Source organism: Salmo salar, chromosome ssa06 (genome assembly GCF_905237065.1).
Source record: "Salmo salar chromosome ssa06, Ssal_v3.1, whole genome shotgun sequence".
Classification (NCBI taxonomy): domain Eukaryota; kingdom Metazoa; phylum Chordata; class Actinopteri; order Salmoniformes; family Salmonidae; genus Salmo; species Salmo salar.
In genome coordinates this window covers 77,918,601-77,933,310 of record NC_059447.1, presented here as the reverse complement: position 1 = coordinate 77,933,310, position 14,710 = coordinate 77,918,601, and the positions used below count along the sequence as shown (strand labels likewise).

General features: G+C 48.3%; 1 protein-coding gene across 10 annotated transcripts in view; it reads right to left on the bottom strand.

Moving 5' to 3' along the window:
• Positions 1 to 81: 81 nt before the first annotated feature.
• Positions 82 to 14,710, bottom strand: part of LOC106608118 (serine/threonine-protein kinase MRCK alpha) — a 113,277-nt gene continuing 98,648 nt past the window's right edge. For 8 of the 10 annotated variants that reach the window (XM_045721031.1, XM_014205845.2, XM_014205848.2 and 5 more), the window contains 5 exons: positions 13,264 to 13,381; positions 12,902 to 13,022; positions 12,448 to 12,611; positions 9,474 to 9,548; positions 82 to 3,534 (listed from right to left, as the gene is read on the bottom strand). In XM_045721031.1, coding sequence (XP_045576987.1) covers positions 3,400 to 3,534; positions 9,474 to 9,548; positions 12,448 to 12,611; positions 12,902 to 13,022; positions 13,264 to 13,381 — 613 coding nt within the window. In that variant the 3' untranslated portion in view covers positions 82 to 3,399. The remainder of the gene's footprint in view (positions 3,535 to 9,473; positions 9,549 to 12,447; positions 12,612 to 12,901; positions 13,023 to 13,263; positions 13,382 to 14,710) is intronic. The other 2 variants (XM_045721034.1, XM_014205849.2) reach the window with 1 other exon arrangement.

Sequence of the window (14,710 nt, the reverse complement as noted above, 5' to 3'; positions counted from 1 at the left end):
ATGGTGAATCAATAGCGATTCAGAATGGATCCAGGCTATATGTCCCCTCCCAAGGAAAGAAATGAAATCAGGACACGAAACTCAGTGAAGCCGTATTTGTAACAGCCCTCCGTTTTATTGAAATACATCGGAGTCAGGTTAATATAATGAGCCAGTTTCCATACATTATTTGTTTGACCTTACACCTTAAATATTTCTGTGCAAAAATAATCTACATCACCTGTAGTGGGTATCCTCAGTAAAACTCCCAAACCGTTCAAATAAAATGAACAAGTCAAAATGAAAAACTAATCCAAAAACAAAAAAATTATTACATCTATAACATGCAAAACTGTACAAATTATTACAAAGCTATCCTATAAAAAAGAAAGTGTAATATGATATGAAAGAGCTAAATAATATAGAAGGAACTTAAGACCTCACTGAAATGCAAAGGCGTTTTCTTCAACAACAAAAATATGGTTCGCATGGTGGCACCTCAGACTCAAACTACCACCCTCTGGCCTTTCACCCCTCTTCTCATCCTCGATTCAAAACACTTCTCTGATTTCTTCCTCCTTTTTTCTGTTGTACTCTTTTCTTCCAGCTGAATTGTTCAACCCTTACACCTAGTCACAGTTAACTACACTATGACTAAATTGAGCTCTTATTTCCCAAGTGTAGACTGTTCTGTCACACTCATTTTAATTGTTAGGATGAAAATAATCATTGGTCGTGACATTCCTGAGTTTTTTTTAAAGAAGTGGGATGTACAATTTAAAGCCTGGTCTAAAATACTCAGACTAAGATATTTCCTCTTTCTCAGCAAATACATTCTACAGATAAGGTCCAGCAGATATGAATAGTGAGACTTGGTAGTTTAAAAGGAAATCTTAAGAGAGGTGAATAAGTTCAGTTGAGACGCTTGAGTAAAACTAGTTTAGCGAGACTGACTCTTCCAGAGAAAATTCTTATTTTTCAACCTCAATATAAAATGGTTTTCAAAAACACATGGCTGTATTTTACAAGGGAACAGAATAGAATTGTGGTTTAGGGTTAAGATTTAGGACTCCAATGGCAGGAATTTGTGTGTCATCTTTTTATACACTTAATAGGATAGCTGAAGATAACCTGCCATATATACTACTTGGTACACCTCAACCCACCCAAACACTCCTAAACAGAAGGTCCATTTCAGCAGTAAGTAACAATGGCAATTCATTAAATGGTCTGTAACATAGAAACAATTCCTCATTAGACATGAAAATATTTATTTTCCAGAATAAGAGTACCCTTTCCAGAATAAGAGCCCCTCCCTTCCTCTTGAGAGAGAAGAGGCAGTTGATCTAAGCACATGACCAATACTCAGAAACAATATCAAGTCAATTATTGTTTCCGTTCGACACATAAATACGACCAACACCACTGTGGTGTGGTTTGCATTAGGATTGGGGTCAATTCCATTTCAATTCAGGTAAGTAAACAGAAATTCCAAATTTGTCTCCGAGAAGCATTGAGGAGAATTAGAATGGAACTTCAGTTGACCGAATTAAAATGTAATGGACCCCAGTTTTGGTCTACATGAAGGTGATTGCATTAGCAGACAGCAATACACAGATTACCAGTTGATAGTAAGAACATAACAAAGACAATTTGTAACAGAAATGACACGTTGGCCTTGTCACCCTAGAATTCTTTTACTTTCTTTCACTTTTTTAAACCTCCATTTCAGCCCAGCGGTGTGTGTAGTCAAATCAACATCTCTTTATAATTGTATTGGTCTCTTTTTTCCCCTAATCTATCAAAACATTCTGAAAAATAAACAAGGATATCTGAAAAATAATGATGACTCAAGATTCAAGTCATTCTTTTTTGGTTATAACAAGCTTTCCAAAATCTCTCTTAGAAGTCAAAGGAACATATTTGAGGTTCACGGGTCGGTACCACAGGGAATCACTGTCAGTTTGGAAATATACATCCCACCTCAACTGATTAACTGTGGATCATAGTGGAAAGAGTGGAGGGGGAAACACCTGTGTGTCTGTATGTAAGTGTGAATGCATCTGTGATAGGCCTATCGCTTAAAATAAATGCACATATTCACTCAACAGCACGGGTCCATGTGACCCATAAGTTTCCTCAAACCCAAATAACACTCGACGGTTTGTCTCATACATGAAATAAAAATAATTTGTAAAAAAAAATAATCTAAAAGCAATCATAAAAAGAACTGTGGTTTAAAATGGCTTTCGTGTGAATATAACCCCAAATCATTCTCAAAAAATAAAAAGGAATCCCGGATCTTCTCCCATCATGTATTTCTCTATAGTATTTCCCTTATATATTATTCTCTACTTATAACTTATGTACATTGTTGTGATGGGAATCAGCTTTTTGTAATTGGTCGGTGGTTGGTCTATTACGGTACTAGGTCTACACTACACAGAGAATGGTCCCAGTTCAGTGGATGAGGTCACTGGCCATGTCATGAGGAAGTGGCAGAAGGAGCCGTGATGTCATCATAGAATATTCGGTCTACTTCTAAACGCTGCTGTCCCTAAGAATTCTAGAACGTGAAGCACGCAAGGTCAGGGGTCAACCTAGAGTTAAAATACCCCTCATCATAGTTGTATTTTTTGCACTGCTTTACTGTAGCGTTTCACTGATGGTACAAACAAATGAAGTCACTGCACATATTTCACTTTCATGATAAAAATAACATCATTGCTTTCTTTTTTTTTGTGAGCCTTGTATTGTCAATGGAATGCCCCCTCTTCTCCTGATATTAACTACCGTTCCGGAAGAAAGAGGAAACATCCTCTCTTTCTCCTCTGTGAAACACCCTGTTCTGATTAATAAATAAAAGGTGGTCCCCCAAACCCAAAGGCTGCTATGTACACATATCAAATGATCTGTTATTGTTCCATATTCATCCTCTTCTTCTTGTCGCTACTTGAGGTTTGTGTCTCTTTACAGGAGTTGCCAATTACATGGGGAGATACTCAACACGGGGCTAGTAGTGCTGTAATCAAAAGTACTTTCAATTAAACTTAGCGCTTCGCTTATTCTAGCTATCAGCTACAAAGCAGATGGAAGGGGGTGTCAATTTTCATTCCTATATTGTATGCCCCCCTCAACAAAAACACACACACACACATTCGCAAGCACGCACACACACACTTCGCACACACTCATCCACGCATTATCTAACATATCTTCTCCTAGTATTTCCTTCTTGGTCAAACACTTCCTTTCCCTGTGTTTGTTTGTAGATCTCAGTTCCAGTCAAAGGTGGAGTAAGTGGGAAGGGCCTGTGGCAGCAGGTGCAGTTCCGTGGGCAGGGGATAGGTGGAGCCAGGTGAGGGGGGTGAGTCCAGGGCTCGCTGAGGGTCAGGGATTGGAGCGGTGTGCTGTCGTCACTCATGTGTCCCAGCCGGTCATGCGGTCTGTGCTCTCCAGAGAGAGGGACTTGGTCTTGTGGGGTGAGGCCGGGCTGGGGGGACTGCTGAATGTAGAACTGTTGGACGCCGTCGAGTGACGGGGTGAGTCAGAGTCCTGGAGAGAGAAAGGGAATAGGAGAACAGGGAGAAAGACAGTAAGGGAGGAAGGGAGAGAGAGAGAGAGGCACTTAGATGTCATACTCTTCTCACAGCTAACCACAGAACAGGCTAGGGTCACAATCAGTAGGCATGTAATGCTGTGAAACATTGGATGGGATACTACCTGAACTTATCTGAAAAAAGAAGGCCAATAGTTTCTCGTTTAAAAAAAATGTGGTTTTCTCCAATTCATGTCTACTGAACACAACTGATCTCTCCAATGAGTTCCAGTAGATTGAGGCTGGTCAACAAGTCCTCAGGGACCTGTGTGTGTGTGTCTGCTGGTGTGGACATGGTGACGTCACTTCATATCCCATCAATCACATGGAGCGCTAGGCAACAAGGACTTAAAGCGCTGGAAACCTTCCACATCAACAGACAATGAGCAGCTCGATTGACCGGAAGTGACTAGTTGGAGCAAAGCGCCTACATGAGGTCTGGTCTGCTGTCTACTACTACAGTACTCAGCAGTCAGTGGCCGTGGACCCATTAAGTTCCAGCCCAGCTCAAAACGCACCTGGTTCAAATAATCAACACATACAGTGCCTTCGAAAAATATTCAGACCCCTTGACTTTATCTACATTTTGTTACGTTACAGCCTTATTCAAAAATGTATTACATTGTTTTTTCCCCTCATCAATCTACACACAATACCCCCAAATGACAAAGCAAAAACAAGTTTAGAATTTCTTGCTAATTAATTAAAAATTAAAAACTGAAATATCACAAGTATTCAGACCCTTTCCTCAGTACTTTGTTGAAAAACCTTTGGCAGCGGGGGGAAAAAAATGAATTTTTTATAGACATTTATTTAACTAGGCAAGTCAGTTAAGAACAAATTCTTACAATGATAGCCTACCCGTGCCAAACCCTCCCCTAACCCGGATGACGCTGGGCCAATTGTGCACCGCCCTATGAGATTCCTGATCACGGTCGGTTGGCATACAGCCCGGGATCAAACCAGGGTCTGTAGTGACGCCTCTAGCACTGAGATGCAGTGCCTTAGACTGCTGCGCCACTCGGGAGCCTTACAGCATCAATTCTTCTTGGGTATGACGCTACAAGCTTGTCACATCTGTATTTGAGGAGTTTCTCCCATTCTTCTCTGCAGATCCTATCAAGCTCTGTCAGGTTGGATGGGGAGCGTTGCTGCATAGCTATTTTCAGGTCTCTCCAGAGATGTTCGATCGGGTTCAAGTCCGGCTCTGGCTGGGCCACTCAAGGACATTGAGACTTGTCCCGAAGCCACTCCTGTGTTGCCTTGGCTGTGTGCTTAGTGTCGTTGTCCTGTGGAAAGTTGTCCTGTTGAAAGATGAACCTTTGCCCCAGTCTGAGGTCCTGAGCGGTCTGGAGCAGGTTTTCGTCAAGGATCTCTCAGTACTTTGCGCCATTCATCTTTCCCTCGATCCTGACTAGTCTCCCAGTCCCTGCCGCTGAAAAACATCCCCACAGCATGATGCTGTCACCACCATGCTTCACTGTAGGTATGGTGATAGGTTTCGTCCAGATATGACGCTTGGCATTCAGGCCAAAAAGTTTCATCTTGGTTTCATCAGACCAGAGAATCTTGTTTCTCATGGTCTGAGAGTCTTTAAGGTGCCTTTTGGCAAACTCCATGCGGGCTGTCATGTGCCATTTACTGAGGAGTGGCTTCCGTCTGGCCAGTCTACCATAAAGGCCTGATTGGTGGAGTGCTGCAGAGATGGTTGTCATTCTGGAAGGCTCTATCAGAGTGACCGTCAGGTTCTTGGTCACCTCCCTGACCAAGGCCCTTCTCCCCCGATTGCTGTTTGGCCCGGGCGGCCAGCTCTAGGAAGAGTATTGGTGGTTCCAAACTTCTTCCATTTAAGAATGATGGAGGCCACTGTGTTCTTGGGGACCTTCAATGCTGCAGACATTTTTTTGGTACCCTTCCCCAGATCTGTGCCTCGACACAATCCTATCTCGGAGCTCTACGGACAATTCCTTCGACCTCATGGCTTGGTTTTTGCTCTGACATGCACTGTCAACTGTGGAACCTTATATAGACAGGTGTGTGCCTTTCCAAATCATGTCCAATCAATTGAATTTACCACAGACTGCAATCAAGTTGTAGAACTTTAAGGATGATCAATGGAAACAGGATGCACCTGAGCTCAATTTCAAGTCTCATAGCAAAGGGTCTGAATACTTATGTAAATAAGGTATTTGTTTTTTAATTTGAATAATTTGCAAATGTTTCTAAAAACCTGTTTTTGCTTTGTCATTATGGGGTATTGTGTGTAGATTGCTGAAAATATATATATATACACACATTTAATCCATTTTAGAATAAGGCTGTAATATAACAAAGTCAAGGGATCTGAATACTTTCTGAAGCTTGGTCTTGAAGCTATACCACAATTAGTTTATCAAGATTGTGTGTGTGTGTGTGTGTTAGTGCTGGGGTGGAACAAAAGCCTGCATACATTGTTGGTCCTCCAAAATGATATGCCATGCCTACTATAGTACAGTGTAATGTAGTGGACAGCATTGAGACACTAGTTAGGGAAACCAGGTTTGAGAGCGTCTCCCTCCTTCATTGAAGGGAGGTAGTAGGGTTTCAATATTCCAGTAACTTTCCAAAATTGCCAGGTTTTCCAGAAATGTCCTGCTCATTTCATCCTGATTCCGGGAATCTTCCAACTAGGATTTCTGGAAAACCTGGCAATTTTAGGATAGTTAAGGGAATTTTTCACAACTTTAAGGGCGGTAGAGTGAGGGAGATGTTTCTCACAGAGAAAACAGTTGTTTCACAAACAATGTTTCACTTCTATGGCTATTTCTACAGTAGGCTTCGGCTGTGGGCGCTACAACTGTCCACCACAGCACTACTGTAGCTGGCACAGAGGTACTATAATGACCTATGAGAGAGGAGAGCCACAGTATCCATAGTATATTCCTGATAATCTTTCAATGAATCAAATCAGTCAGAACAGACAGTAATGGTTATTATCAGAAACATGGGTTGGGCAGGCCACAGGGTTAGGGTAAGGCCACAGGGTTAGGGTAAGGCCACAGGGTTAGGGTAAGGCCACAGGGTTAGGGTAAGGCCACAGGGTTAGGGTAAGGCCACAGGGTTAGGGTAAGGCCACAGGGTTAGGGTAAGGCCACAGGGTTAGGGTAAGGCCACAGGGTTAGGGTAAGGCCACAGGGTTAGGGTAAGGGGCAGGCCACAGGGTTAGGGTAAGGCCACAGGGTTAGGGTAAGGGGCAGGCCACAGGGTTAGGGTAAGGGGCAGGCCACAGGGTTTGGGTAAGGGGCAGGCCACAGGGTTTGGGTAAGGGGCAGGCCACAGGGTTTGGGTAAGGGGCAGGCCACAGGGTTTGGGTAAGGGGCAGGCCACAGGGTTTGTGTAAGGGGCAGGCCACAGGGTTTGTGTAAGGGGCAGGCCACAGGGTTTGTGTAAGGGGCAGGCCACAGGGTTTGTGTAAAGGGCAGGCCACAGGGTTTGTGTAAGGGGCAGGCCACAGGGTTTGTGTAAGGGGCAGGCCACAGGGTTTGTGTAAGGGGCAGGCCACAGGGTTTGTGTAAGGGGCAGGCCACAGGGTTTGTGTAAGGGGCAGGCCACAGGGTTTGTGTAAGGGGCAGGCCACAGGGTTTGTGTAAGGGGCAGGCCACAGGGTTTGTGTAAGGGGCAGGCCACAGGGTTTGTGTAAGGGGCAGGCCACAGGGTTTGTGTAAGGGGCAGGCCACAGGGTTTGTGTAAGGGGCAGGCCACAGGGTTTGTGTAAGGGGCAGGCCACAGGGTTTGTGTAAGGGGCAGGCCACAGGGTTTGTGTAAGGGGCAGGCCACAGGGTTTGTGTAAGGGGCAGGCCACAGGGTTTGTATAAGGGGCAGGCCACAGGGTTTGTATAAGGGGCAGGCCACAGGGTTTGTATAAGGGGCAGGCCACAGGGTTTGTATAAGGGGCAGGCCACAGGGTTTGTATAAGGGGCAGGCCACAGGGTTTGTATAAGGGGCAGGCCACAGGGTTTGTATAAGGGGCAGGCCACAGGGTTTGTATAAGGGGCAGGCCACAGGGTTTGTATAAGGGGAAGGCCACAGAGTTAGGGGAAGGCCACAGAGTTAGGGGAAGGCCACAGAGTTAGGGGAAGGCCACAGAGTTAGGGGAAGGCCACAGAGTTAGGGGAAGGCCACAGAGTTAAGGATTATGGCACATGATTAGGGTTAGGCCACAGGGTTAACCCTCCTGCTTTGTTCCGGTCAAATTGGACCGATTTACACGTTTTTCTCTCTGAAAAATGTAGTTAATTTAACCTGATTGTCATAAGGTTCCATGACTTTGTCCACACAGGGCATCTGAACACACAAAATAAATGATGATTTTCATTACATTTTGGGTGTTTTATTTAACTTTTGTACACCTGCGGTGTGACTACAATTAGTGTATAATATTGAATTCAGGCACATGCCCATTCATCAGACGGACACTTCCTCTCCCAGACTCCCACATGCATGTGTGTTTGAGCACACACACACACACACACACACACACACACACACACACACACACACACACACACACACACACACACACACACACACACACACACACACACACACACACACACACACACACCTTCTTGGCTTCCATGGCAACCCCCACGGGAACCTTTCCCCAACAGAATCTTTCCCCTACGGGAACCACACCTGTTGGCATTCTCACAAACAATCGCAACATTGTTTCAATAATATATAGAACTGATAAAAATATCTAACAACATTAGTTGATAATATATGGATTATTATGGATTTATAATCAGCTATAACGGGGAAACAAACAACAGGAGGGTTAAGGTTATGGGCAGGCCACAGGGTTAGGCCACAGGGTTAGGTAAGGCCACAGGGTTTGGGTAAGGCCACAGGGTTAGGCCACAGGGTTAGGGTAAGGCCACAGGGTTTGGGTAAGGCCACAGGGTTTGGGTAACGTGCAGGCCACAGGGTTATGCCACAGGGTTAGGCCACAGGGTTAGGCCATGGGGTTAGGGTAAGGCCACAGGGTTTGGGTAAGGCCACAGGGTTTGGGTAAGGCCACAGGGTTTGGGTAAGGCCACAGGGTTTGGGTAAGGCCACAGGGTTTGGGTAACGTGCAGGCCACAGGGTTAGGCCACAGGGTTAGGCCACAGGGTTAGGCCACAGGGTTAGGCCACAGGGTTAGGCCACAGGGTTAGGCCACAGGGTTACGGTTAGGCCACAGGGTTACGGTTAGGCCACAGGGTTACGGTTAGGCCACAGGGTTTGGGTAAGGCCACAGGGTTTGGGTAACGTGCAGGCTACAGGGTTTGGGTTAGGCCACAGGGTTAGGCCACAGGGTTAGGGTTAGGCCACAGGGTTAGGGTTAGGCCACAGGGTTACGGTTAGACCACAGGGTTAGACCACAGGGTTAGGCCACAGGGTTAGGGTTAGGCCACAGGGTTAGGGTTAGACCACAGGGTTAGGGTTAGACCACAGGGTTAGGGTTAGGCCACAGGGTTAGGCCCCAGGGGGACAATATGGAAACAGACAGACAAACACATGCAGGGTAGGATGGTGACACACTATTCTGAAAACCAAATCAGGAACTTAAGAGCGGAGCCACACTAGAGCAGGCCAGGGGAGAGGGGGACGAGCAACGCCCCTCTAGCCAGAGACAAGGGGGGGGCAGGGCATCTGTGACATAGCCATCAGATGCTATTAGGGCTGAAATAGGGCAGTGGACAGGAGGGGGACTGATGGTGGCTTTGGGGCAAAGCTTCACAACTGTGTGTGTGTGTGTGTGTGTGTGTGTGTGTGTGTGTGTGTGTGTGTGTGTGTGTGTGTGTGTGTGTGTGTGTGTATGGTTGAGGATACAGTGTGTCTGGGTTGGTTGTATATGTGTGTGTGCTGACATTACCTTCATCTTACTAAGCAGGGTCCTTAAAGCCCTTTTCAGATCAGGGGTCTTCTCCGATGGCGAGACCGCCTGCCACTGGAGAGGTAAGAGTTACAGACTCAGCGGCCCAGCCCAGAGAACAACATGCTGGGGCTGGAGGTGCGTAGAGGAGAGAGCTGGGGGGGGGGTGAGATGGGGGCAGGCGCAAATCACGATGGAGCCAGCCAGGTATGAGGAACAGTGGGGGGGGTACGGTAGACAGTCAGCCAGGTCTGAGGGAGGGGGGGTAACGGTAGACAGTCAGCCAGGTCTGAGGGGGGGGTAACGGTAGACAGTCAGCCAGGTCGGAGGGGGGGACAGTAGACAGTCAGCCAGGTCGGAGGGAGGGGGAGGTACGGTAGACAGCCAGGCCAGGTCTGAGGGAGGGGGGGTACGGTAGACAGCCAGGCCAGGTCTGAGGGAAGGGGGGTACGGTAGACAGTCAACCAGGTCTGGGGGGTACGGTAGACAGCCCGGCCAGGTCTGAGGGAGGGGGGTACGGTAGACAGTCAACCAGGTCTGGGGGGGGGTACGGTAGACAGCCAGGCCAGGTCTGAGGGGGGGGACGGTAGACAGTCAACCAGGTCTGAGGGAGGGGGTTGGTATGGTAGACAGCCAGGCCAGGTCTGAGGGAGGGGGTTGGTATGGTAGACAGTCAACCAGGTCTGAGGGAGGGGGTTGGTATGGTAGACAGCCAGGCCAGGTCAGAGGGAGGGGGTTGGTATGGTAGACAGCCAGGCCAGGTCAGAGGGAGGGGGTTGGTATGGTAGACAGCCAGGCCAGGTCAGAGGGAGGGGGTTGGTATGGTAGACAGTCAACCAGGTCTGAGGGAGGGGGTTGGTATGGTAGACAGCCAGGCCAGGTCAGAGGGAGGGGGTTGGTACGGTAGACAGCCAGGCCAGGTCTGAGGGAGGGGGTTGGTATGGTAGACAGCCAGGCCAGGTCAGAGGGAGGGGGTTGGTACGGTAGACAGCCAGGCCAGGTCTGAGGGAGGGGGTTGGTATGGTAGACAGTCAGCCAGGTCTGAGGGAGGGGGTTGGTACGGTAGACAGCCAGGCCAGGTCAGAGGGAGGGGGTTGGTACGGTAGACAGCCAGGCCAGGTCTGAGGGAGGGGGTTGGTATGGTAGACAGCCAGGCCAGGTCAGAGGGAGGGGGTTGGTATGGTAGACAGTCAACCAGGTCTGAGGGAGGGGTTGGTACGGTAGACAGCCAGGCCAGGTCTGAGGGAGGGGGTTGGTATGGTAGACAGCCAGGCCAGGTCTGAGGGAGGGGGTTGGTATGGTAGACAGCCAGGCCAGGTCAGAGGGAGGGGGTTGGTATGGTAGACAGCCAGGCCAGGTCTGAGGGAGGGGGTTGGTATGGTAGACAGCCAGGCCAGGTCAGAGGGAGGGGGGTTGGTATGGTAGACAGCCAGGCCAGGTCTGAGGGAGGGGGTTGGTATGGTAGACAGCCAGGCCAGGTCAGAGGGAGGGGGTTGGTACGGTAGACAGCCAGGCCAGGTCTGAGGGAGGGGGTTGGTATGGTAGACAGTCAACCAGGTCTGAGGGAGGGGGTTGGTATGGTAGACAGCCAGGCCAGGTCAGAGGGAGGGGGTTGGTATGGTAGACAGTCAACCAGGTCTGAGGGAGGGGGTTGGTATGGTAGACAGCCAACCAGGTCAGAGGGAGGGGGTTGGTACGGTAGACAGCCAGGCCAGGTCAGAGGGAGGGGGTTGGTATGGTAGACAGCTAAGCCAGGTCAGAGGGAGGGGGTTGGTATGGTAGACAGCCAGGCCAGGTCAGAGGGAGGGGGTTGGTATGGTAGACAGCCAGGCCAGGTCAGAGGGAGGGGGTTGGTATGGTAGACAGCCAGGCCAGGTCAGAGTGAGGGGGTTGGTACGGTAGACAGCCAGGCCAGGTCAGAGGGAGGGGTTGGTATGGTAGACAGCTAGGCCAGGTCAGAGGGAGGGGGTTGGTATGGTAGACAGCCAGGCCAGGTCAGAGGGAGGGGGTTGGTATGGTAGACAGCCAGGCCAGGTCAGAGGGAGGGGGTTGGTATGGTAGACAGCCAGGCCAGGTCTGAGGGAGGGGGTTGGTATGGTAGACAGCCAGGCCAGGTCAGAGGGAGGGGGTTGGTATGGTAGACAGCCAGGCCAGAAGAGGGAACCAAAGGCAGGATGGCTATCTAAGGCTAGAATCACTGCTGGAGGATGGCTAGATGCTGGAGGTAAAAATTGCTCTTAACCACAGATCTAGGATCAGATTATTAGACCCCAAATCTAACCTGAACCATTAGGGGGATGAAGAACTATCTGATCCTGAATCAGTAGTTAAGGGTGAATTGTAGCTCCACCTGGCTGGGTGGGTGGTTGAGGCTGCGGGTGGGAGAAGGGAGTCCATGTGCAGATAACCATTGGGGGTGGCTGGGGTCAGGGTTGGGTAGGGGGCCGATTGAGTTCCCTGTGAGGGGCTGTGGTGGGGCTAGCATGCCGGTGCCAGGAACCAATCGGATTGAGGAAGGGATGGGATGAGGCGAAGGGCGAGAGGCACGAGAACACGGAGGCTGGGTGGTGGTGGCAGAGTTATGGGGAACACTTTGATATGTATATGTTTGATATATTCTATATTATAGGTCTTCCACGTCATTGGTCACCAGCTAGAGTATTTTTACTCTCTGTGTATTGATATGGCACGATTTCTCACCTGAGAGATCCTTGTCATATTTAGAGCAACTGTGCTCAAATGATTCATTAAAACGTGGTTTCAGACCCATCCATTTAACTATCACAACCAAAATACAACTCAGTACACTACGAGATATGAGAACAACTTCAAGTCCTAATGGTCTATCATCTGAGACATTCAGCTGATTCAACACAATTCTACCCAATTGTTAGTAGTTGAGTTTTATTAGCCTTAATCAAGTGCACTTCACCCAGGCACCCTAGGGAGGGAGTACGCTAGGCTGGTCACGTACCTCTCTGTCGAACTGGGAGAGGGGTGCGTCGCTGCTGCAGCCGTCCATACCCCCTCCGGAGGACAAGGAGCTCTCGGAGGGAGAGGTCATGGTCTGGCGCTTAGAGCTGTAGCTACCCCCAGACAGCTCTCTCCTCAACGCACTGCCATTCTGAGATGATGAACCTGGAGAGAGAGAAAAATAAAAAGGGATGGGGGAAGAAAGAGAGGATTGGGGAGAGAGAGGGACAGAGAAGGGGAGAGGGGGAGGTAGGAATGGAAGAGAATCATTTGTATCAGTCAATACAATACAAATGCATTTAAATCTACTTTCCATTTTTCACAAGTAACAAGCACTTCCATTTCACTACCCAGGCCTATATTTTACAATGCTTTTTTAATCCCCTTTTTATTATACAATATTTTGTTATTTATCAAGCCTACTAGCCTAGTGTGTTTGGTAGTGTGGCACTTACGGATGCCCAGTCCACTGCTGGCGCTCATGGACCGTCCCGGCTCGGCTCTGTTCTTAGTGATGGAGGGGATGGACACGGAGCCACTGAAGCCTGCAGCACGACTCTCCTGAACACGCACGTTCTGCGTTAAGACAAGAGAGGACAGAGACCGACAGGGACGGATGAGGAGAGAGAAAGACGGGGGCGGATGTCATTATTACAAATATATATATATAAAAACTGGCCGATTAATCGGTATCAGCTTTTTTGGGTCATCCAATAATCGGCATCGGTGTTGAAAAATCATAGTCGGTCGACCTCTAGTCTTTACTGAGGATCTGGTATAGACTAAAGCAGACTGATATGGACTGTAGTGGTCTTACCATGGGCAGGTCTTTGAGGATCTGGATGCCGTCCCCAGGTCCCATGTGGGCCACGTGGTTGAAGTTGGTGGGGTTGGAGATCAGCTTGTTCCTCATCTCTGGGTCTCTCAGCATCTCCCTACACAAGACACACATACAGATCAGCTCACTGAATGTCCCTGTGGAGAGTGAAGGAGAAGTGTACTACGTAGGGTGTAGCAGTGTATATCCTCTGCTGCTGTCTCTCATCCTCTGGGTCTCTGAATAAGAAGCATCTATAGTGTGTACTATGTAGTGTGTACAATGCAGTGTCTACTATGTAGTGTGCACTATGTAGTGTTTACTACTGTGCATTCAGAAAATATTCAGACCCCTTGACCTTTTCCACATTTTGTTACTTTACAGTCTTATTCTAAAATGGATGAAATTTCCCCCCCTCAATCTACACACAATACCCCATAATGAAAAAAAAAAAAAAAAAGGTTTTAGACCAAAAAATGAAATAATATCGTTGAAGCACCTTTGGCAGCGATTACAGCCTCGAGACTTCTTGGGTATGGCTCTAGAAGCTTGGTACACCTGTATTTGGGGAGTTTCTCAGATTCCTCTCTGCAGATACTCTCCAGCTCTGTCATGTTGGATGGGGGGCGTCGCTGCACAGCTATTTTCAGATCTCTCCAGAGATGTTCGATCGGGTTCAGGCTCTGGCTGGGCCACTCAAGGACATTCAGAAACTTGTCACGAAGCCATTCCTGCATTGTCTTGGCTGTGTGCTTAGGGTCGTTGTCCTGTTGGAAGGTGAACCTTCGCCCCAGTCTGAGGTCCACAGCTCTGGAGCAGGTTTTCATCAAGGATATCTCTGTACTTTGCTCCGTTCATCTTTCCCTCAATCCTGACTAGTCTCCCAGTCCCTGCCACTGAAAAACATCCCCACAGCATGATGCTGCCACCACCATGCTTCACCGTAGGGATGGTGCCAGGTTTCTTCCAGATGTGACGCTTGGTATTCAGGCCAAAGAGTTCAATCTTGGTTTCATCAGACCAGAGAATCTTTATTTCTCATGGTCTGAGAGTCTTTAGGTTCCTTTTGGCAATAAAGCAGAATGTTGTGCGTTTTACTGTGGAGTGGCTTCCGTCTGGCCACTCTACCATAAAGGCCTGATTGGTGGAGTGCTGCAGAGATGATTGTCCTTCTGGAAGGTTTTCCTATCTCCACAGAGGAACTCTGTCAGAGTGACCATTGGATTCTTGGTCACTTCCCTGACTAAGGCCCATCTCCCCCGATTGCGCAGTTGGCCACACCGCCAGCTCTAGGAAGAGTCTTGGTGGTTCCAAACTTCTTCCATTTAAGAATGATGGAGGCCACTGTGTTCTTGGGGACCTTCACTGCTGCAAAAAATGTTTGGTACCCTTCCCCAGACCTGTGCCTTGACACAATCCTGTCTTGTGACTCTACGGACATTTCCTT